This window comes from Rhinolophus sinicus, chromosome 3 (assembly GCF_057876585.1).
Source record: "Rhinolophus sinicus isolate RSI-liver-muscle chromosome 3, RSI-T2T, whole genome shotgun sequence".
Classification (NCBI taxonomy): Eukaryota; Metazoa; Chordata; class Mammalia; order Chiroptera; family Rhinolophidae; genus Rhinolophus; species Rhinolophus sinicus.
In genome coordinates, this window is record NC_142503.1 from 160,423,184 (window position 1) to 160,449,452 (window position 26,269).

Here is a 26,269-nt window from a genome sequence, read left to right on the forward strand (position 1 = left end):
AGAAATTGAAGAAGACACAAAGAAATGGAAAGACATTATGTGCTCATGGATTGAAAGAACCAACATGGTTAAAATGGCTGTATTACCCAAAGCAATATACAGATTTAATGCAATCCCCGTCAAAATCCCAATGGCATTTTTTTAAAGAAATAGAACAAAAAATTCATCAGATTTGTATGGAACCACAAAAGACCCCGAATAGCCAAAGCAATCCTAAGAAAAAAGAACAATGCTGGAGATATCACACTCCCTGACTTTAGCTTGTACTACAGAGCAACAGTAATCAAAACAGCATGGTACTGGCAGAAAAACAGACACATAGACCAATGGAATAGGATTGTGAACGCAGAAATAAACCCACATAAATATGGACAGATAATTTTTAACAAAGAAGCAAAAAACATACAGTGGAGAAAAGACAGCCTCTTCAATAAATGGTGCTGGCAGAATTGGAAAGCCACGTGCAAAAGAATGAAACTGGACTGCTATCTGTCACCATGTACCAAAATTAATTCAAAATGGATCAAAGACTTAAACATAAGACTTGAAACAATAAACGGCATAGAAGAAAACATAGGTACTAAACTTATGGACCTTGGGTTCAAAGTGCATTTTATGAATTTGACTCCAAAGGCAAGGGAAGTAAAAGCTAAAATAAACGAATGGGACTATGTCAAACTTAAAAGCTTCTGCACAGCAAAAGAAACTATCGACAAAATAAAGAGGCAACCAATTGAATGGGAGAAGATTTTTGCAAACAGCGCCTCCGATAAGGGGCTAATATCCAAAATATACAAGGAACTCATACAACTCAACAACAAAAAAATCAAACAACCCAATTGAAAAATGGGCAGAGGACCTGAAGAAACATTTCTCCAAAGAGGACATACAAATGGCAAATAGACATATGAAAAAAATGCTCAACATCACTAATCATCAGAGAAATGCAAATAAAAACCACAATGAGCTATCACCTTACCCCAGTTAGAATGGCTATCATCATCAAGACAAATAGTAACAAGTGTTGGAGAGGCTGTGGAGAAAAAGGAACCCTCATACCCTGTTGGTGGGAATGCAGACTGGTGCAGCCACTATGGAAGGCAGTGTGGAGTTTCCTCAAAAAATTAAGAACAGAATTACCATATGACCCAGCAATCCCTCTCCTGGGTATCTTACCAAAAAATCTGAAAACATTTATCCATATAGACATGTGTGCTCCAATGTTCATTGCAGCTTTATTTATGGTGGCCAAGACATGGAAACCAAAATGTCCTTCTATAGATGAATGGATAAAGAAATTGTGGTATATATACACAATGGAATACTATTTGGTGGTAAGATGAAATAGGAACATTTGTGACAACATGGATGTATCTTGAGATTATAATGCTAAGCGAAATAAGTCAGACAGGCAAGTGTAGAGAACCATATGATTTCATTGATATGTGGTATGTAAACCAAAAACAACAAAAGTACAGGACAAACAACTGAAAGAACAAAAAGTCATAGACATAGATAATAGTTTAGGGGTCACCAGAGGGTAAGAGGGGAGAGGGGAGTGGGGCTCTAGAAGAGGGTAAACGGGGTCTAATATGTGGTGATATTAGAGAACTGACTCTGCATGGTGAACACACAATGTGAGATATAGATAATGTATTACAGAATTTTATACCTGAAATCTATGTAACTTTAGTAACAATTGTCGCCCCAATAAATTTTAATTTAAAGAAAGAAAAAAATAAAATAATGCAAAGAAAAAAGAACTTAAGAATTAAAAGCAAAACTTAAAACCTAGAAGAATATATATGAATGTCTTTCATATCTTATGTAAGGAATACGTTCTTAAACATGACATACAAAGTGCTAATCATAAAATAAATTATTAATAAAATCTAATACATTAAAATTAAGAATTGATCTTCATCAGTAATAGTGAGGAAAGGGAAAAGGCAAGTCTAAACTAGAAGATTTTTGCCATACATAGAACTAAAAAGGACTGGACTAGCATTCTAGATATATAAAGAAACACTATAAATCAGTAAGAAAAAGACAAACAGCTTAGTAGAAAAATGAGCAAAAGGTGCTCACCACATTAGCATTTAGAGAAATGTATATCAAGACCACAATGAGATGCCATTTTATATCTATGCAATTGACAAAAATTAAGAAGTCAGACATAACCACATCTTGGAAAGGATATGGTTCAATAGGATGGCTAATAAATTGCTGGGAGTGGGTGGAGAGTGAAAAATTGGTACAGCCACTAAGAAAAAAATTTTTTGCATCACATTGTGAAGTTGAATATTTGAAAAAAAATGACAACCCAGAAATTCCGTTCACAGTTTATCTTGCATACATGTAGTTTGTTACAAACAATCTTAGAGAATTATTTCAGTCTTTAGAAAGTGGTCTGTTTTTCAGCTCCAAAGATGTTTTTCTATCCAGAATATTATGTCCAGCCAGCGTCCCTGATTCACATCAGTTGTGTAGTCAGATCACAACTACACCATGGGCAAAGAGCTTCATCAAAGAAAATGTATAGTTGCTATCCTCCAAGAAGGCCTTTGTGCTGAGGCTGAAATTAGGTGGGCAGGTAGTACTGGAATCAAATATGAAGAGAGAATATTATGAATAGTGGTCTCCATTATGAAGCATATACTATTTGTCAGTCTCTCTCTTCACTTATTGAACACTATTTCATTTATCACAAAGCCTCTCTGATGTAGGTACCATTCTTAATCTCATTTTTCAGATACAGGATAATGAGCCATAGGGAAGTTAAATAATTTTCACAGCTTCATATACATGTTAGCGTGAAGCTGGGATTTAACGAAGACTCTAACTTCAGTGTCTGTGATATGACAATACAAAAGCTATTATCTTTTGGATATAAAATCCATTTTTCTTAACTGCAGAGAGAACAACTCTGATTCACGGCTGTAGGACATGGTTCTGTTGTCTCCAGATGCTTTGTACTATTGTTCAGGACGTATTTCTGTATGTCTGTCTCCATTAATGAAAAACTAAATTGCATGTTAGATGTGCAGTATTTCAATAGTACTATTTTTATAGATGAACAGCAACATATGTATATATAAATATGGTTACAAATGTTGTATATATATGTATATATCAATGTGATCTGATGACTCATTTAAAATTATACCAAGAGATACAATTACCTTGTTATTCTTTAGTTGTAAGACTTATCAAATAGACGTAATGAAGAATGTCTATTTAAGTATATTTCACAAACTTAGCTTATTTAAGAGCCCAGTTTGTTTCAAATATTAATATTAAGGGTTGATTTGAGGTTACTATTATTTAAGGATAGGTCATCTATCTGATCTGAGGAATCAATTGGTAGTGTGTGTTTTGACTTTCTGTTCTTTTGATACAAAGCAAATGAACCCATTTATGTGTTGTCCAAGAGTTAGTTGATTTGCACAAAAAAGGCAGAATGTTACAGCAGAAAGGTCTGGGATGAAATTTAGCTACCTGGGATCTAATCCCAAATTGACAGTCACTAGGTGAACTTGGGTATATCACTTCCTAGTGGGTGTGATCTAGGGAAAGTTACTTAATCCAATTCCTAATTTTCTCATGTGTCAAAAATACGGATAATAGGGGCGGCTGGATGCCTCGGTTGGTTAGAGCATGAGCTCTTAACAACAAGGTTGCCAGTTCAATTCCCGCATGGGATTTTGGGCTGCACCCCTACAACTAAGATTGAAAATGGTGACTGGACTTGGAGCTGAGCTGCACCCTCCACAGCTAGATTGAAGGATGACGACTTGGAGCTGATGGGCCCTGGAAAAACACACTGTTCCTCAATATTCCCCAATAAAAAGTTTTTAAAAATTAAAAAAAGAAGAAATTCTATTTCCTTTTCTTGGGCAAGGTCAGGTACATCTTTGGCTTTAGTTTCCTAAATCTATAATAATATTAATAGCATTTACTATATACCAGCCACTATCTTAAGTGGCTGGTATATAATACATATACATGCATATGTATACATGCATATAGTACAATATACATGCATATATTTATTTACAGCAATCTTATAAGGTATACACAGGGAGGTTAAACAACTAGCCTAAAATTACACAGCTAAGAAATGGGGAAGCCTTGATTCAAATCTCAGCAATCTGGTTCCAGAACCTGAGTTTTAACCACTACAATATATTGCCTTTCTAAAGGAAGCGGTTATAGGCTGTATCAGTTGTTTATTGCCTATTATGCTGCATGATAAACAGTCACAAAACCTCAGGGGCATAAAACAATAAGCATTTATTGATCATATGTTGAAATGGTTTTAGGCAACTGTTCATCTTGGCTTGGTTCCCTTACATGACTGGGGGTCAGTTTGCTGCAGAGCTTGGCTGGGATTGGGCAGTTTGCTCCTGTTCCAAGCTTCTCTCATCCAGCACCAGACTAGCCTAGGGATATTCTCATGGTGAATGGCAGAGGCATGTCTGCTGACCCCAGAGTCAAAGCAGGAGGACATTACAAAGATACAGTAGATATAAGAAGTTGTCACTGAACACACTGAAGTTGTTTTGTAATATAGCACAAATGCCAATGTCTAGGGTTCCAAAATTTTTGTGTAATAAAGATGAATTCTCAAAGTTGACCACTGTCAGAACTACATTATGACCTAGCAATTCCACTCCTGGGTATCTATCCAAAGAAATCCAAAATACTAATTTGAAAAAATATATGCACCCCTATGTTTATTGCAGTGCTATTTACAATAGCCAAGACATGGAAACAACCAAAATACCCAGCAACAGATGATTGGATAAAGAAACTGTGGTACATTCATACAATGGAGTATTACTCAGCCATAAAGAAGAATGAAATCTTACCATTTACAACATCATAGATGGACCTAGAGAACATTATGCTAAGTGAAATAAGTCAGAGGGAGAAAGACAAATGCCATATGATCTCACTTATACGTGGAATCTAAAGAACAGAATAAATGAACAAAACAGAAATAGACGCAGAGATATAGGGGGAAAAAACTGATGGTTGCTAGACAGGAGAAGGGATGGGGAGAAGGTAATGGGATTAGAAAGCACAAATTAGTAGCCACAATATTGTCACATAGATATGACATACAGTTTGAGAAATATAATCAATAATGTTGTAAAGATTATATAGGGCGCCAGATGGGCACTGGACTTATTAGGGAGACCACTTCATACACTGTGTGCACTGCCCACTGCACTGTACACTTGAAGCTGAAGCTGAATAGTATTGAATGTCAACTGTAATTTAATTTATATAGTCATGAGATGTGGGGTACAGCATAGGGAATATAGTCAATGGAATTGTAACAGCTGTATATGATGTCAGGTGGGTAGTAGATGGGGGGGGTTATCATTTTGTGAGGGGTGTAAATATCTAACTATTACATTGCTTTGTACACCTGAAACTAAGATAAATAAATAAATGTTGACTGCTGTCAAAAATAGCATTTCTGACAATTTAATGGAAAACTCTGAAAACACACAAGTACACACACACACACACACACACACACACACAAATTTGTAAAAAGTATGCAGAATTTCTTCCAAGAATACTGAATTCAGTCAATAGTCCCAAGGTAGTGGTGGTGGTGATGATGATGATAGCTAAACCTTTATGAGCTTACTATGTGCCAAGCACTGTTCTCGGCACTTTACATGTAGTAACTCCCTTAATCTTCACAACAACCCTATTTAATACGTAATATTAGTGGTTGCCATTTTACAGATGAAGAAAGAGAAGTATGGTAATTTCCTAGGGTCAGGCAGCTTTTTGGTAAGATCTCCATATAAAGTAACTCTCCAAAGTTTCTTATTTTTTTATTGAATTATTTCCAGACCTCTTTGCCATGATTTGAAGATCCTCTGTAATCTGGTCCTACCCAATTTAATTATCTGTAAGTTCCATTGCTATGAGCTATAATTTTAGACAATTAAGAGTCTAGGGTTTTGTAGATCAATGTGTGCATTGGAGGGAGCTGAACTAGGTGCTTTAGAGATTTATTTCAATTTCAAGAATATGTGATTCTGAGTCCCTTTATGCATCTCCTCCTGTGTATGTTCAGCTTTAAAAAGTATTGCAATCCTTTTTCATGTGAATAGATAAACTTATTTCTAGAGGGTGAAGAAAGTGTCAACTAAAGCCATTTTATTCCTCTGCTCTGAGTCCTTTGCTTTGATTTTCTTTTTCACTCAGCAGAGATCGCTGCATTGTCTTAAAGAGTTTTCGAAAATAAAATTGTTTCATTTGGTCACATGATCAGAAAGACCAGATGTAAATCTTTCTGAGATATGATGTGAATGGCATTAATGTATGTCATTAAAATGAGCATTTCTAATTCTACTGTGCTCCTGTTTCAGATGTTTGAGAGGTACACATGCATTTATTGGTATTTGGAGATGATTACCTGAATAAACTGCTATTTTTATTTAGCAGGTGGGTTTTCAGAAAAGGCATATGAATGGAGCTCAGAAGACGAGGAGCCAGTGAAGAAGGCAGGCCCTGTCCAAGTCCTTATTGTCAAAGACGACCATTCCTTTGAGTTGGATGAAGCTGCACTAAATCGAATCCTTCTCTCGGAGGCTGTCAGGGACCAGGAGGTCGTTGCTGTATCTGTTGCTGGAGCATTTAGAAAAGGAAAATCCTTCCTAATGGACTTCATGTTGAGGTACATGTACAACCAGGTATGTAAGGGGTGCTTCAAAAAGGTTTCTTGTTGCTAAGCTTCTGTCACTTTATGTTTTTATTTAGTAGTGTCCAAATTTCCAATATTTCTATTATTATGTACCATAAATATGAATTAGTTAAAAAAATTATATGGTGTAATTCCAACTTTGGCACTTTGGGCACCAAACTATATCGGCTATTTTGTCTGAAGCCACTTTGCTACATTTCCCTTAGAATGTAACTTATTTTTCTACTCTTTTAAAAATAGACACTGCATAGTGATAAGATTGTAAACTTCATATGCTGTGTTTAAAATGTCAAATAACTTGTCATAACTTTTTTCTTGTAAATTATTTCTCTCCAACATTTATTCTGACATTTTTCAAGCAAGCAGCAAAAATAAAAGAAGTTTACAGTGAACACCTGGGTATCCACTACCTAGATTCTGCCATTAATATTAAATTCTTGCTTTATCCCGTGTATCTCCAGTTATTCTTCCTTCTTTCCGTCTGTCACTCCATCTTATTTTTTTTATTCATTTCAAAGTAAATTGCTGATATCAAAGTACTTCCCCATAAATATTTCAGTATACATTATTATATATTTCAGTATTTGGTTTTTTCTTTTGTTGTAAAATTTACATAGTTACATGAACAAATCTTAAGTATACATTTGCTTATTTTTTTTGAAAATGCGTATACCTGTGTAATCCCCAATTCTATGAGTATATCTTGCCTTTACCCCAGAAAGTTCTCTTACCTTTTCCCACTCAGTTCTCACCCTTACTCCACCCCCAGAGGCAACTAGTAGTGTCATAACATTTGAAACAAAAGTATGGCACAGAAATGAGATTTTTAAAGGACCCAGGATAAAGCAAAAGCAGAAGGATAAATAGGAGATTAGAGTTTGGAACCAAGGGTTGGGAGTAGAGAGCATATCAGTATTTTTTTTCTACCTTTTACCCATAGCAATTCTGATACAAATACGGATGTTGAGGCAGAATAGACAGACACACTACCCAAAGAAATTTTGTGTAATGTAATTATACCATAATTATCCATTTTGGATTGATCTTTTCTAGTTGGGTTAGTTTTGAACAATTTTGTCTTGTCAACTTTAACATCTTCTATCTTTAGCATCAGTTCAAACAAATCAGGACCAGAACTGCTAAAATACTTCAGACTTTGAAAGCAAGCAAAACTCTTATCATGCTCTATTTCTAGCATATCAACATTAGTATGCTATTTAATGCAGGTGGGAAAATCGAATGAACAAAATTTGTAAACTTTACATTCTTTGAGATTGTAGTTTTAGGGATATTCAGAGTATTAACTGTTAAACATTAGAGTGAAATAGTCAAAACCACTTGTCATGTTGCTTGTGTTAAATAGCATTTGCTCAGATTCAAGTGTAAAAGATTTGTTTTTGTTTTCTGCACCTACTGCTAGGTGCTCTCCCCCACTATTCACTGCCTCCTCCCCAATACTAAAGCATTTGTGTATATTAGTCTTTATATTTTAATATAACATGTCTCATATCTTTGTTTCTGGAATGCCCTCCCCAGGTTTGCTCACCTGGAAAATTCCTAAGCATCTTCAAGTCTTAGTTCAAACATCACTTCTCCTCTGAAGTCTTACCTGACCCAGAGTTAGTTATTTCTTTTCCTATGCTTGCATTTATGCCTAATATACAATCCCATTTTGGCATGCATAGATTGCACTATAATGGTTTGTTAGCACATCCATCTCCATGTTAGGCTATGAGCTTCCTCTGGTCTGGAATATCTTTGTATCCCCAGAACCTGGCATAAAATGGGGCAGATGGTTGCTCCTCTGTAATTACTTTTTGGATGAATAAGTAATGATATCAACACAGTAGATGTGAATATGTTGTTTCCTTTAGACCAGAGTTGAGCGGGATACAAACCAGAATGGATGAATGGAAAATACCATACCATATATCCATAGACTGTCTTAATTTATAGGAATCAGTTGATTGGGTTGGAGATTACAATGAACCATTGACTGGTTTTTCATGGAGAGGTGGGTCTGAACGAGAGACCACGGGAATCCAGATATGGAGTGAAGTCTTCCTTATCAATAAACCTGATGGTAAAAAGGTATGTTGTCAACTTAAAAAAAATAGATATTTCACTTACAACAGTTACCACTTTTCAGAATCCTCGAAAGGGCTCTTTTGAAAACAATTTTTGGCCATTTTATATGAAGTTTAAAAGGGAAGTGGGTAGCATTCTGTTGCATGTTCCTTACTAACCTTTCTAGTGATCAAGATGGGCAAAAATCACAGAGACGATAGAAGAGCAGATAAGCAAGCTAACATCTATACTTTGCTTCAATGCTGTTTCTGTTATGTCGCATTACCAGTGAAAATTAATCATTACAGCATTCGGCAGCTTAGTAGTATTTTTATTTTCTGTGGCGTTAATAACACATGTAAAAAATAAAGTACTCATTATTCATGGTTCATTTTAGTTCTTATAATGTTAACTTTGTGTTAACCCTAATATTCTACATGTTCTATAAAATATCAATACATTTTGATATTGCCTGTAGGTTGCAGTGCTATTGATGGATACTCAGGGAACCTTCGATAGTCAGTCAACTTTGAGAGATTCGGCCACGGTATTTGCCCTTAGCACAATGATCAGCTCAATACAGGTATGGCATAAAATAAATCCATTTTGATGGATATTTCTTTAACTAAAAATATGAAAATATGTATTTCTACATATGTGTGTGAATGAGACAAACAACAGAAATTATTTGGCTCAATTAGCATACCAGTTCTTATGATTTCTATAAGAGTAGAATTGTTTTTGTTACTATAATGTAATTTCTGATCAGTTTTAAAATTGCCTTCTTTAGTCAGAAAAGCTTATGTTATCTTATTGATAATTTTTTCTGTTTAAAGCCCACAATAAACTCAGTAATATTAAATCTAATAATGTATGCAGATACATTGGTACCACCTATAAGTTATATTTAGTGAAACGAGATTTATAAATGTCAATTTTTATTTTACATAGCAAGTAGAAACATATGTAAATGTAAACAACATTTATATGTGTTCACAGCTTTTTAAAACATCTTAATATACATTTAGGAAAGTAAATGTCTTCTTATAAAAATTTTTATCTTCCTTTCCTTTCCTCTTTTTCTTTCTTTTTGAGTATTGTTTTTGAGGTTATTGTAGGCTTTATAAGTTATCCTGAAGGTCCTTGGAGAGTTTTACTATAACTAGAGAACACATAACGTAAAATATTTTTAAAACAATTTTAAAATATTTTCTATTTACTGGAAAAAGCAAGAAGAGATAGTAGACCAGAAACAGACCATTAAAGAAAAGTAAGACAGTTTGAAAAGGTAGTGAAGGCAAAGTGGTTACGATGAGTAAGTCCAGGCTGAAATTATAAGTGGGTAAAGAGAATGAAGCTAGTGAATTGGCAGTGAGGGCCTCATGTTTGGTTAGGACAACCACGAGAGGGTGAATTGAAGGAAGACTGAATTTTTTTTTATTTTATAAAAGACTATGATAAAAAGCTATGATTATAACCTACGATTGACTGGCTTTTAACAATATACTTCTTAAATGAATGAGCCTTTAAAATACTGACTTAATATCTAATTCCTTCATAATTGACAGTATAAGCCACATATACAAGCCAATTAAAATCAGATTGACTTTGCCTTAATATTTATTATTTACTATTTTTATTTTACCTGAAGACATTAAATATTCTCACTGAAAAAAATCTAAGTTCTTAGTAACGACTATTTGATATTATCTGAGAAACAATCAGTTATTTAAATAGCTACACAAAGTATACTGTTTATATCAGTACATAAAAATATACACAGCCTTAACTTTTATTTGAAGTCCTGCCCAAAAATATCACCTTAATACAGTGAGCTGTTCATGAAGCAATGCAGATGCATAAGGGTGTGAGCATGATGTTCAGAACCTAACTTCCATGTGGTGAAACTTTATGTAAATATAACTAAGATAATCACAATAATCAATTGTGAAGAAGTCAATATAATTTTTCAAAACAGTTTTATGTATGGGTTATTTAGATTTAGATTGCCATTATTTTGGTGTGCTTGTAAGAAGAAGTATTTTATTGACTAATTATTAAATTAGGTTCATAAAGTAATTTTAATATTCTGCCTCCAGAGCAGGTGGCTATTGCACTTCCGGGACAATTTTATGATCATTGTACATTGTTTATTGTTTCTCAAACTTCTTTTACTCCTCTCTTAAGGTCTTACAAATATCATTATGCACAAATGTGTATAAGAGAGTTCAAGTTTGTGATAATTGATATTTAGAAAAATAAAGAATGACAAAGTAAGTGCTTAGGTTGATGTTAATTATTTCTCACTTTAACTTTATTTCTTAATCAAGGTATATAACTTATCCCAAAATGTCCAGGAAGATGATCTTCAGCACCTCCAGGTAACAATGCTTATGCTCTTTATTAACATCTGGTCATCTTTTGAGCATACATAGCAGATTTGTCGGATCTTCTTTACTTGGAAAACTTAACAATTCAGAAAGATTTAGAAACATAACCAAATGGAGGTGTCCTATTACCAGATTTCTTATTCCAGTCTTGTATGGGTATGTTCTTTCTAATTCAGTTTTTAAATTCTTTTGTTTCTGTAAATCTACTTGCTATCGGCCCTATGTATGTGAAAACATATGGCAAATTAGAGTGGAAAAAGCATCTTAGGTTTAAAAATGACCCAAAATGTGAAGTTGAAGTCTTAAGGTCAGGGAGTTAATTGTTAGTATGATAACAGTTGTATGCCAGACATTTTTTCCTGTGGACCACTTTAGATACCTAAGTATGAGGGGCTATCTGATGGTAAACTCAAAGAATTCTGTTTTAGACTAAAAGAGACCTCAGTGACACCTAATTTATACTTCTTATTTTATACATAAGGAAAATTTGGCTGAAAGAAATAAGTGACTTGCCTAAATTCATGTGGTTAATTAGTGGTAGAGTGGAAATAAAACAGTGGTCATCTGACTGGGCTCAGTGTTCTTTTAACTCTCCAAGCAGCATTTAAATTTTGAATAAGTAAAAGATTAGATATTTCCTAAAGATAGTTCACATCTCTGTAATGCTGTCGGCTCTCTTAAAATTCATGTGATTCTTGATTACATAGCAATGCCTATCTATTGTTTCTCTGATAGTTCAACTCTACATATTTTATAGTATATTTTGCTTTCAATGTATTATTTTATCTTGGCAATAAGAACCATGTGCAAATTTAACAGATAACAAAGGATGATAAAGTGGGGTAATCTGTGATGTTGAAAATATCATTTGAGTTCCCACCCAGCATTACTCCGAAATGTATTTCTTGTACATCACACTGACCACTTATGACAAATAGGCAGTATGCAGAATAATTGTTAGATGTTTCTTATAATAAGGAGTGCAATTACTTCTTCAGGCATGTGTCATAACTGAGCCAATTATTTTCCAAGTTAATGACATGGCACCGTTCAATACCAGTTTAGGGATTTCTGAAAAAGGACTGATTTTGGACTTTGATATTGAGTAAATTATCTTTTTTGAGATCATTTAAAAAATTTCCAGTAAATGATATCTCAGTCTTCCTCAAATAAACACTGTGAATTCAATTTATGTTAGTAGATGATTCTAACTAGAGTGTCTAATCTCTGGACCAGCTGCCTTTTAGACATTACATCCCAGACTTTCATTTAAGCACTCTAATCAGATGCCTAGTAATTACCCTTTGCTTTCTAGATTCCCATAGCTCCCACAGGAAAGGCAGAGTGGCCCTGTGGAAGCTCTTCTAAAGGGGCAAGAGCTGGGCATCCTCTGTGGCAGCATTCTTCCCCAGCTCTGAGAAATCACTGTTGCTTGTTACTCTGGTATATGAAGTAGCGTTTTCTGTGTACATATGGGAAAGCTGACTCAGCCCGTCACAGTGGAGCTCTCACCAGAGGCCCAATCACAGTCATCCCCTCAGGTCTATGTTCTCGAAAACCTTACGTTTCTGGCAACACAAAAACTGCTATGGTGCCTCTCAATTGGGAGCAGTAAAAACATGAGACAGCAGTGTGTTTGATTTTTTGCATTTTAAGCCAAATGCCTATATTTCTTTGTAATAATTCAGGCCGTTGTGCCATTAAGTTTCCTCAGTCAACAACTTTTGCAAATATATGCTACATACTTTATGGCTCTCTGGTCTAATTACGCAAGTTCCACTTTGAAAGGTCATTTAATATGTTTCTTTCTCCCCATCTTCCCTACAAAAAAAATTGTCCCATATTCTAGATATAAAAGGTGTTAGGTTTAAAATGGAAACTTATTTTTAAAATATACTTCATGTCCTTAATTTTAAAATATCTAATTACTGTAGTTCTGTTTTTCTCTAATACTTAGTTCCTTAAAGTGATTATTATACTCTTAATAATATAGTATTATGTTACAGCTAGAGGGAAAATATAAATAGAAGAAAGCCAAGAAGTAAAACTTTACAGATACTGAAGTCCTCTCTCTCTCTCTCTCTCTCTCTCTCTCTTTCTGCGTGTGTGTGTGTGTGTGTGTGTGTGTGTGTGATTTTCCTTCTAGCTTTTCACTGAGTATGGCAGACTGGCAATGGAGGAAACATTCCTGAAGCCATTTCAGGTGAGTTGGAGTAAAATAATGGTAAGTTCTTAATTAAATTTTCCTGAAGACCATAAGCAGGTATTTTAATTAATTGAGAGGGTCATGTTTCTCTTTTTATTTCATTTAAGAAGCTCATTTGAATACCTATTTAATGCTATTTGATGCAAGGAGGAAATGGAAATGGGGAAATAAAAATTTAACAAATTATTTTTTAAAAAACAAGTGAGAAAATAAAAAGATGAATGAGATAGTTTGGTGCCTGCTAGAATATCACCTTTTCTCCCCTGAACCCAACCCTTGAGATGTCAAAGAGACCAAAAGAAAATTGATCAATTTGTCAAACGTAAAACCTAAAAACAGACAAAGAAGACTCCTTTGACAGTGGAAGATAGTTGCAGGCCACAGAAAAAGCTGGCCAAGCACCAAAGACAGGATATTGGGCGGGGGCAAGATTTTTGGAGGTCCCCTTTTCTTGCTTACACACTGACATGCGTGAACCATTACCTGCTCCTTTACACTGAGTATCAGAAGTACAACAACCAGCTCAGCCTTTGCTGGGGACAGCAGGATAACATCAGGGCAATGCCTGAGCTTGGATTAGGTGGTATAAGCAGATAGTCTGGCCCTTGTGTGGTCCCTTCTTCTTCTACCCTTATTTTATATTATACCAACAACCAAGAGATTATAACTAAGCCAAACAGCCCTTGAAAGCAGTTATCTGGAGAAGGTATATATTTAAATGCCAAAGACTGTGCGCCTGAAGCATGACAGCTTCAGCCTAGGCTTATTAGAGGGTGCTCAAACTAAGCCCTAGAATGTAGCCCCTCTGTCCTATACACATCACCAGCCAAGATGGATCATGGCCTGAGGTGAATGTGAACACACAATGAAACTGAACTGGTAAAGGGCAGAGTAGAATTAATGGCTCAGATGAAAAGTAATTTAAAATAAGCTATTGTAATGCAGGGACTCAGCTCCCGCTCCCCGTACAAGAACATAGGATATGGTGAGGCCAAACAGCAACAACAATGGAGCCACAGATAGGGGAGTCACACCACCACATTCTCGATGGCGGCCGGGTGAGACACAGGAAGTAGGATCAACACGATCCGCAATCCACAATCCGCTGCTAACCGCACTTGGCTAGCCACAATCCACACTTGCTAGCATAGCCACGGCAGTTATATTAGTGGCTAATGGCCAACAAGTTACAGCTGACGGCCATTTACTACCTGAGCCAGCACCTTTCCATGTGAGGTCGAGAGCCTGGAAACTGCTCTATGGGACGTTGACCCTACACTCCACCCCTCCTGGGTCTTGCCTCACAATCTACACAACCAGCATCTTTCACAAGGGGCCCTGTGCCAGGAACCCAGCTCAAGAGACATAGTTTCAGTCCAGTTCAAGTAATGTCCAAGGGGGTGTCCCTCGATGTCTACCTACTTTCTGGGCATAGCCAGGGTTTCTCAGGGTACTGCCAGTCTTTCTGGGCACAACCAGACTTCGTGGGCACAGCTCGAGTTCCCAGGATACCACCAGTATTTCTGGGCACAGCCAAATTTCCTGGGCACAGCCAGGGTTTCTCAGGGTACTGTGCTAGAACAATAGTGGCTCATAGCCAAGGTACTTACATATTCTTGATGGCAGCTGGGTGAGACACAGGAAGCAAACATCTGCCTGTTCCACTATATGGTGGTATGTTCCCAAGCAAACAGTCAAGCGGTCCATCAAATCAGGGAGGGAAGGCACTACAGCATGCACAGGTGGCATCACCTTATTCAATTCTCCATAGTCTACAGTCATTCGCCAGGGCTGTGCGTTGGCTTCACAATATGTGCCCTCTTCGCAGGGCGAGGGCTCCAAGTCCTCCCCAACCTGGGGGTGAGGGACGACCCTGACCTCACCCGCATCCTTCACCAAGGACTCAGCAAGCGTTTCCTCCTGGGACTGCAAGTCCTGTACCTGGGCTCCCTCAGCAAGCACTCCCCAGCCCACAGCCGCAACAACCTTCGCTTTCTCCGGCCTATGCTGGTTGGAGAATTGTCCACGTCTTTCCACCCCTCCATGGGGGTCCAACTCCTGAGAATAGTGGCCACCAGGCACCATACACTGTGTGGAGGCCACATGACCTCTTGCCCAGAGTCAGACATCATTCTTACCTGGCTGGATGGAATCTTGCTTGCCACGCCAGGTATCAGAGTGGTTGGTGGCCCCGGTGTAAGATGTCCACAACTCGAGGAGCCTACAGCAGCAGCAGACCACCGAAAGGCAGGCGATGCTTGCTGTGGCCAAAAGGATGGTGTGCCATTGTCATGCAGGGTCTCTGGTTCCGCTCTGTCATGCGGGGTCTCTGGTCCCGCTCCCCGCCTGAGAATGCTGGATATGGTGAGGTCAAAAAGGAACACCGATGGAGCCATGAATAGGGCGTTCATACCACTTTGGCCCCGCTGACGGCTGGGTTGGAGACACAGGAAGCAGGCTCCACATGATGCGCAATCCAATGTCCGCTTCTCTGCCAACCAACCACCCCCCTAGCGTAGCTACGGCAGTTGTATCAGTGGCTAATGGCTACCCGGTAACAGTTGATGGCCAACTAGTCACAGCTGATGGACATCTACTACCCGAGCCAGCACCTTTCCATGTGAGGCTGAAAGCCTGGAAACTGCTCTTCTGGCTCTGTCCCCACAGCCATCCAGAGGCTCGAAAGAACCACCAATTTACCGAGGGGTCATATTTCTCCCAGGCAGATTGCGTTTCCTGTTCCCCGTGCTGATTGAGACTCTGCTCACTGTGCCAAGTATAATGAAGGGACTCAGCTCCCACTCCTGGCAGGTAAACGCAGGATATAGTGAGGCCGAAAAGGAACAACAATGGAGCCATGGATAGGGGATTCATACCACTATATTCTTGCTGGCTGCCGGGTGAGACACAGGAAGTGGGATCCACACGATCCGCAATCCGCAATCCAGGCTTGCTAACCATGCTTGCTAAACGCGCTTGCTAACCGCAATTTGCCCTTACTAACATAGCTATGGCAGTTACTATACAAAACAATAGTGGCTAATGGCCTGTTAATTACAGCTGATGGCCAACTGGTTACAGCTGATGGTCATCAAATAACTAAACCAGCACCTTTCCAGTGAGGCCCAGAACCTGGAAACTGCTCTCCTGGCCTTGGCCCTACAGCTATATTAGTTATCTATTGCGGCATCCTTAAACTATAAACATTTATTACCTCACAAAGTTTGTGAGGGTCAAGAATCTCAAATGGCTTAACCTGGGTGGTTTTGGGTCAGAGTGTTTTCCGAAGTCGTGCTGAAGCAGTTGACCAGGGAGACATTCTCCGAAGACCTGATTGAGGATCCACTTCCAAGGTCACTCACATGGCTGCTGGCAGAAGGCTTCAATTTCTCGCCGCATGGACCTCTCCATAGGGCTGCTCACAAGAAGCTTCCCCTAGAGTAAATGATCCCATGGCCAGAGAGCAGCCGAGAGAGAAAAGCTGCAACCGTTTACAATCTAATCTTGGCAGTGAAGACAACATTAGTTCTACCAAATTCTACTGGTCATACAGACTAACTCTGGCATAATGTGGGAAGGGACTAAACAAAGGTAGGAATACTAGGAAGTAGGGATCTCGGGGGCCTTCTCGGAGGCAGACTACCATATGAGCATAGTAAATATTCTTAAGAAATAAGGGATGAATGTCTTAAGTTTCTAGTAATAGAAGATTAGATCATTTGGATTAACCTTCTTTCTGACAACAATCAAAAAAAAAGAAAATTAAAAATTTGTTTGAATGATTAACAAGATAGTAAAAAATTGCTGTGATCCCAGGGGAGGTGGAGGCCAATGAGGGGATGGGTATCATCATGTAAACATCAGTCAAAAGAAAGCTAATGTAGCGCTACATTAATGTCAAATGAAGTAAATTTTAAGAAAAGAAGCATTACTAGAGACAAAAGGGTGTTTCTTAATAATACAAGAATGAGTTGTGAGTCAACAAATTGGCAAATGCATGAGCAAATGTAAACAAACATTGTTATATGTAAAGTAATAATTTCTAATCTATGACACTTAAAAAAGACAGAACCAAAATACTGGACAAAATAGCATGTAAGTTTTGGTCCTTGTATCAAACAGGAGTGTTAAAATTACCTAGACTTTAAAAAATTATATGTAGTTATTAAAATTTTAAGGGTTACTACAAGAATAATAGAACTAGAGAATATTACATCCAGGGCTGTAGAAGATGCAAATGGTATTAGAAGTGGACAAATAAAACATGTAAATATTGAAATCACTCTAAAGAGGACAAGAAAAAAAAAGAGAAGCAAGGAAAAAGTGGGACAAAAGGAATGTAGAAGGCGAGGTGGTAGAGTCCAAATGTATTCATGATTTCAATAAATACAGATTTAAATTACCAGTTAAAAGAGATTAGTTTCTATAAAAATGAAAAATCCAGCTATATATTATTCATAAGAAACATATTAAAACATAAAAATGCTCATTTGAAAATAAAAGTATGGAAAAAGATATGCCAGGCACATATTAAGTGAAAGGAAATTTGGGTAACTATATTAATATGAGGCTTCAAGTGAATAAGAATTATTTAGAATAAAGAATTTCATAATGATAAAAAGTTGACTTCATATCTTCAGGAAGATGTAAGAATTTAAACTTGTATGTCAAAAGCCTCAAAACATATAAAGAAAACAATTGATAGAATTATAAGAGGAAATGGGTCAGTTCAAACACAGGTTTCCTAACTACTGATCAGTCAAATAAATAGCAAATTGGTAAAGATAGAGAAGATATGAAACATACAGTTAACAAACTTGCTTTATTAAATACTGGGACATGTATAAGGTTGGTGCAAAAATAATTGCGGTTTAAAAGGTTAAAAATAATTGCAAAAACCACAATTACTTTTGCTCCAACCTAATATAAAATACTGTACCTAACATAGAAAATACAAATTGCTCTTAAGAATACAGGGTGCATTTATGAAAATTTACTGCATACTAAGCCACAAAGCATGTCTCCACAAATTTCAAAGGGTTGAATTCATACTGACCTCATTCTGTGGCAACAGAATAATTTTGTTAAAAGTTAATAAGAACGTGTTCATTTTAAAAAGTATGTTTTGGAAATTTAAACACACATTTCAAAAATAAGTCATGGGTCAAATTAAAATCATAAGAAAAATTTGAAAATACTGAGAACCGAATGCTTTAAAAATTGTGCATATTGAAAATTAAATGCTATAATAAAGATAGTACGTGGAGGAAAAAAAATATAGCCCTAAAAGTTTATATTAGAAAAGAAGACAGAAAATTTGTGATCAGCACAAATTAAGAGAGAAAAAATAGCAGAACTCTAAAGAAAATAAAAGAACCTGGTGAGAGCTACATGCTTCAAGATGGAGCAGTCTTAAAAACATAATGTGGAGTGAGAAAAGTTGCCTCTTAAAGAGTAGCTACAGCAGATGGCATTTTTAATATAGTTCAAAAATGAGTGAAACTAAACAGCATATTGTTGAAGAATACATGTACATATGTGATAAACCTATATTGAAAACAAAAGTTAGGAGAGTGGTTACCACTAGAGACGTGAAATGGGGATGCATCAGGAGGGCCATCCAGGAAGCTTCAATGTTATTGGTATGTTCAGTTATTTAAGTGGGTTTGTGGATCCACAGGTGTCCATTTTATTAATGTACTTAATAATATACATATATGTTATTTTATAGGTGTCATGTCATTAAAAACTTTAAATCTTTAAAAAATCAGTAGTATGTTTTGAAACCAGCAATTAACAAATACAAGTTTTTAAAAAAGTATACCGTTCAAAAAAAAAAAAAAAGCTTTGTTAATTAACTCCCAAAGTGTAAAGACTTTAATGGAGAAAAATTCAAAGCTCCATTAAAGATCATAAAGGGGGATTTGTATAAAACAGAGAGATATAATATAATGTTGTAGAGAATTTAATTCTCCCCAAATTAGTCAATAAACTCAGTACAATTACAATTAAAATTACCAGTTTTTAAAGAAACTCAACTCATTTTTCTATAACTTATAGGGAAGAATTAAGTTCTATTTTTGTTTAAGTCAGTTTTCAAAAAGGAATTCCAATTTGGAGGATTGAATATACATTATAAAACCATAGAAATGAAAATAGTGTGGTCCCACACAGATACAAGAAAAAGGCCCAGTGAAACTAAACAGCTTCCAAATATATCCCCGTATATATGGAAACCTGGTATTCAACAAAAGTAGTGTAATACACTAGTGGAAAAAGGATGGATTAATAGCTGGGGTTTGGAAAAACTAATTCACTATTTGAAGAAAAAGTTGGATTTCTTCTAAACACCATGTAGGTGTATAGAAGTAAGTTCCAGTTGGATTAAAGAACTAAATATGAGAGTTAAAACTATTAGCCTAATAGAAGAAAATACTGGAAAATATCCTTCTGAACTGGGGTGAAGAAACACTTATTTACTAAGATCCTCAAAAAATAAGCCATGTCATGAAAACTTGAGGGGTATTATTACATTAAAATAGAGTGTTTCCATTTATCAGAGGACTCTATAAGCAAAGTGAACAGACTGGTAGGAGATATTGACAATGTCAAAAGTCAACAAGGGCTTAATACAGAGGGTGCAAAACACATGTATACACATTTTAAGAAAAGAAAAATCTATTAAAATTGTAATACTCAATATATACCAATAACTAAAGATGAATACAAGTCATGTATATACATTTTTTTGGCAACCCTGGTATATTTTGCAAATAACTGACTTTTATGCCAATCAAAAATAGACAAAGAACCACTACACACCTATTAGAAGAGCCACATTCCAGAGCACTGGCAACACCAAATGTTCCACAAAGGAGGATGTGGAATAACAGTTGCTCTCATACATTTCTGATGGGAATGTAAAAGTGGTACAGCCACTTTGGAAGATAGTTTGGTGTTTTCTTACAAAACTAATCATACACTTGCCATATGATCCAGCGATTGCACTCTGGTATTTACATAAGGGAGTTGAAAATTTATGTCCACACAAAAACCTTCACAAAGATGTTTTTAGCAGTTTTATTCATAACTGCCAAAACTTGAAAGCAACCAAAATGCCCTCAGTAAATGAATGAATAAACTGCATACATCCATACAAAAAGAAATGAGCTATCCGTCCATGAAAAGAAATTGAGGAACCTTAAGTGCATATTACTAAGCGGAAGAAGCCAATCTGAAAAGTTACATACAGTATGATACCAACTATATGACATTCTGGAAAAGGCAAAACTATGGAGACAAAGATCAAGGGATGAAGGGGGCAGCGAGAAGCGGCGAGATGAATAGGCCTAGCACAGGGGATTTTTAAGGCTGTGAAAATACTCTATGTGATATTATGATGATAGATGTATGTCAATATACCTTTGTCCAAACCCATAAAATGTACGATACTAGGAGTGAACCCTAAGGTAAACTATGGATTTTGAGTGATTATGATGTGTTGATATAGGTTCATTCTTGTTAAAAAAAAAAAAAAAAAAAGTACTATTCTGGTGAGTGATGTTGCTAAGGGGGAGGCCATCATGTGTAAGGACAGGTGGTATATGCCAGATCTCTGTGCTTTCCTCTCAATTTTATTGTAAGCCTAAAACTGCTCTAAAAATTAGTCTTAAAAATGCCACAATATTCAAAAATGATAAACTGAACTTCTAATGTTTAAAAATAGGCAAAAGATGTGTAGACAGTTCACAGAAAGGCAACCTGAATGGCTAATATATTTTGAAGGATGTCAAGTCTCATTGATAATCAGATAAAAATTCAAACGAGATACAACATCCATTAAACAGGCAAAAAGTAGAACATGGGGTTAATACCAAATGATAGCTAGGATTTGGCTCAATGGGAACACCAGGACCTGTTGGTGAAAGTGCAGATTACAGCAGCCATTCTGTGGCATGGGAAATCTATAAGGATATGCATGGGAGCATTAAGTAGTAGTGGGAAGTTGAAAGCAACTTAGGTGCCCATTACTGGAAAAATGGATACATAAACTATAGTGAAAAGCATACTCTGGAATATTTTGCAACATCCAAAGGCAGTTAACCAGAAGCATATAGAGTAGCATGAGTAGAATGTTAAAATTCATACTGAATTAAGCAGGAAAAAAATTTGCGATCTATAACATGATAACCACTTATGATGATTTAAAACACTCTACATACACAGTTGAGAAATGGGAGTGGGGATCTGGGAAAAATATAAAGTAAAGCAAAAGGGGGCATTTGCATGGAGAGATGATGGTATGCTGTGAGTGAAGGAGTATGGATCTCTCCCCTGAGGTCTGGGGAAGAAGGTGGGGACAGGAGGCGAGCTGGAATAAAACCAGTCCCTGCTTACAATCTTCTATATGATTTTCAATACCTACTAGATTCTGTCTTCTTAAAAAAAAAAAAAATTGGTCAGGTTGATAATTGAAGTGTTGTATGGTGATTAGGCTATTTGCTTTGATTTTTCTCTTCTCTGAATTTGTTCCTCTCAGGACCCATGGGCATAGACTGGGGAACTCCATTGTAAATTCTGGAAAGGGATATAAGTCTTATCAGCAGGTGTCACTGCTTCTTACACTTTGCCAGATATACTAAAACCAAAAGAGACTAACCAGTGCTCAAATAGCTAGATCAATCAATCAAAAACCAAAAGAGACCAACCAGTGCTCAGATAGATCAATCAATCGATAGAGTTACTGCTGTGGGTAAACAAACAAGACAAGCTTTCTTAGCAGTTCACCACTTCAACCTCTTCCTCCCTCTAGAAAATTCAGATACTGTTGTCAACCCATGTCACCTCTAACCAACATAAAACATATTGATATATTCCACATATTTGTAACATTAAAAGCTATGTATTATCATATTAATGTGCCATAATTTTTATAGCCATTTCCTAAGTGGTGAGCATTTGGATTTTTTTTCACTATTACTCATAGCAGTGTTATAATACTCATTTTGAATAATTTCCTGAAATACAGTCTCCAAAGGGAAGTTAATAAAGGCTATAGTGTTTTTCATGATTTAAAATATATGTATATATATATATATATATATATAGCCTACTAATATATATATAAAAATATATATAGCCTACTAATAGTCATTAGTAGTCAATAGTCATATACATTATATATTCGTGTGTGTGTATATATATATATATATATATATATATATATATATATATGACTATTAGTAGGATATACATAGCATAGGTCCATCATTTACCCCAATTGCCAGACTGGATTTAATTCATTTAAAAAAAAGTATTTACGACTTCAAATATTTTTATCTGAGAAAATTAGGGTAATTTATATTCTTGATTTTTATTCCTACCTATATATATGAACAAATCAAGATTCAGTAATGTGGAAAACTGATGGCTTTTGAAATAAGGACTGAGATTCATAGAATTCCATACATGATAAATGTAAAGCATACAAATTACCTTCGGAGGAGATGTGGCCCATGGGTATGCTGAGCTGACTTACCAGTTCATGAGAGCTAATTAGTAAATATTCAGGAATTATGTAAGCCAGTTATTAAACAGTAGCTTGAAATCAGCCATGGTGGGCATATTTACACCATAGAAATTGTCAGATGCTACAAATTAAGATGTTTTGTTGTTGTTTGAGAGCCAATTTACCAGCATATCACTGGATAGGAGCATTAGGCAGGGAACTTGGGAACTTGACACTATAGATAGATGGAATGTAGATTACTGATTTGTAAAAATAAGACTACATATTTGATCCTATTCTACACATGGTCCTCATGTTGATTTGGGAAGATGTCCAGTGGAAAACCCAAGAAATGAAACTAAAATTTCCCAAGAAAAATGCAAAATATAGCCAAATCCACATACTTGGTTTCATTTATCCTGGTTCATGAACTTCTATTTTGTAAAAGTTGCTTCCTTGCTAACCTCTAGTTTCAAAATACATGTTTTAGATATAAATGTTCTGAATACAAGTTATTTTTTATTTTGACAAAAATGGGTATCTGTTAATGATAATGGGTATAGGTATTTTTTAAATTTCCTCTCCGTAAGAATCTCTCCTTTCCCCACAAGATTCCACAAAACAAAACAAAAAAAAACAAAACAAAACAAGAAAAGAGAGTGGAGAAGAGAAGGGAGGGAAAAGGAGAGGAAAGGAGGAGAGGAGAGACTCCACCTTAGTGAAACAAGAACTATCCATAATGCAAACTAAGAAGCATCTTTTGAATGAAAGAGGATGTGAGCCAAGGACTTTATATCCATCAAAATTGACTTTCAAGTATAACCGGCACAAACTTCAGTGTGTAAGAATGCAAAAAATATTGTCCGATGAGACCTTAATGAGAAATCTAGTGAAGAACGAACTTCAGATAAGCAAAGATGATGTAACTTCACCAAAGGAGAGATAATCATATACTATGTGCTTCCTGAGAAAAGGACACTCTGCTTCCTATTGTCTTGCCACAGAAATAAAACCTGAGTCAGATCAGGCCTCTGTGTCCAGCGGCCAACTTGCAGAAAATCCACAGGACAAAAGAATATTTTGAACTGCCCCATGGAAATGCAATCAGCAAGGTCCAAGTTATGGGAAACTCTACAGGTCAAATTCCTAGGTTCTTCAACACCTGTAAGGGGGGAAAAGGGGTTGGAAGAGGAACCTGTATATTACAAGAATTAAAAGACATAAGTTTTAATGGGCAAGATTAAAAGATTCAGTTAGAAACTCAGATGATATAAACTTTTAGAAAAAATCATTTAAGGATAGCTAATTCCATAAAAATAATTCTGATTTTTTTCAATTACCTGCCCTTTTTTTACAGAAACTAAAAATTGAAGTATCTCTCTTAACCTAATTTTTAAAAGAATAATTTAATCAGCCCTCGGTTCATAAACTATGTGTTTTATACTTAACTTTGAGGCACAGTGCAGCAGGGATTTTGAAGTCAGACCCAAGTTTAAATATTACTAGCTTTTCCATCTCTGCCTGTGTGAATTTGGGCAAATTATTTAATGTCAGGTGAGGGTGGAGGTGGGTTTTGTATATCTCTTCTGAAAAGAATAATAAATTATAACCTAACTTTTGGGGCTATTGTAGAAATGCATAAAATGTGTACAATTCCTGGTACTGTGATTGGCATGTAATAGGCACTCAATAAATGAAAGCTACTATTACTTTGGTTTCAATAGGTCTGGGGTGGGGCCCAAGAATTCTGTACTTTTAAAAGCCTCCCAAATGATTTTAATGATTGTTCTAATTTGCCAAACACAGTCCCTGATAAAATCCTTCTGGATGTGAACAAATATTCAACTTCAAGGATGATTATCAATGCATTTCTTAGACTACTAGAAAACATCTAGGAGAATGGCAAAATAAACTATGGTCTATCCATGTACTGAAATACTATGTGGCCATTAAAATCTAAATCAAACAGCTAACAGAGCACTATGTGTCAGGCACTGTTTAAATACCTTATATGCAGAGGGTGCCAAAAAAATGTATACACATTTTAAGATGGGAAAAAAATTGTATTAAAATTGTAATACAATGAATGAAGCTAGCATTCGTTTGATTAGCGCCATCTTTTGAGCAAACATCATACTACACATTGCTATTGTAATTCAATTCAACTTGGAAAAGTAATACATAGTAGATAACATCTCTTAAAATGTGTACATTTTTTTTGGCACCCCTGGTGTATTATCTCATTTAGTAATCCTATGAGGTAGGTTCCATTATTATCCCTATTTCACAGATGAGGAAACTAAAAATGTACATGATATTACAAATAACAAGTTGTGAAGCTGAAACATTTCTAAATTTTCAATAATAAAAAAAATTAATAAAAAATGTGGCTCTGTTAGAGGAAAGACTGAATTAGCTTTCTAACAGAAAATATTTCAAAATCATCATATGAAGAAGTAATCAAATCATTTGCAGCCAAAAACTGCAGGAAAAAGAAGTAGTAGCTATGTTATTTTCCTGGAGAGAGAGAGAGAGAGAGAGAGAGAGAGAGAGAGAGAGAGAGAGAGAGAGAGAGAGAGAGAGAGAGAGAGAGAGAACGTGCGTGTGCTCTGTGTCAGCTTTTTTGAATTTGTAATTTATTTTTCTCATTCTAAATAAATACTCACTTTCAAGCCCAATTTTGCATTCTTTTTCTTATTGCGGCCTCCCCCCACAGATTGTATAAGCTGCAGGCACCACAAAACTTGTATTCCCACCTCTCTGCATACCATCTATATATGCATAATGAGAGCCCCTGAAGAAGAGAATGGGACATATGTAATAGAGGGAAAATATTTAAAGAGATATTAAAAGAAAACTTTCCTCAAATAAAACTTGAATCTTTGTAAAAAGCTGTTTGAAAACTGCCAACATGAATGCACCCCACCGATAGATGAGAGACACAGATGCCCTCAAACTGGCTGAATGGCTCTATGCAACTATAATCAGTTTTCAGGCAGCTTTCTGTTCACACTTACTGGAAACAGGTAGGATGATCTAATAGAGGAGAGACTGCTCGGAAACTTTCAAAGGTGTTATGTTTGCTTTTAAGTCCATAATGTAAAGAATACTATTCAAATGACAATATAATTTAATTGGTTTCAATTAAAAAGCAGACAGAGGCAACTTAGAGTCTCCTTATCAACCCCTTCTTCTTATCATTTCTTAGAGTCTGATATTTCTTGTTCGAGACTGGAGTTTCCCATACGAATTTTCATATGGATCTGATGGTGGCTCCAAATTCTTGGAAAAACGCCTCAAGGTTTGTTAGATATTTAGGTGCATGAAATTTCACCAATAGTCATCTAGAATTATTTTTCTTGAAT

General features: G+C 36.0%; 1 protein-coding gene across 5 annotated transcripts in view; it reads left to right on the forward strand.

Annotated features, from left to right (window-relative positions):
- ATL1 (atlastin GTPase 1) overlaps positions 1–26,269 on the forward strand; it is a 69,774-nt gene that overhangs the window by 27,442 nt on the left and 16,063 nt on the right. For 3 of the 5 annotated variants that reach the window (XM_088797332.1, XM_074327487.2, XM_074327488.2), the window contains 6 exons: positions 6,472–6,722; positions 8,690–8,824; positions 9,279–9,383; positions 11,131–11,181; positions 13,337–13,393; positions 26,113–26,205. In XM_088797332.1, coding sequence (XP_088653458.1) covers positions 6,472–6,722; positions 8,690–8,824; positions 9,279–9,383; positions 11,131–11,181; positions 13,337–13,393; positions 26,113–26,205 — 692 coding nt within the window. The remainder of the gene's footprint in view (positions 1–6,471; positions 6,723–8,689; positions 8,825–9,278; positions 9,384–11,130; positions 11,182–13,336; positions 13,394–26,112; positions 26,206–26,269) is intronic. The other 2 variants (XM_019725665.3, XM_074327489.2) reach the window with 1 other exon arrangement.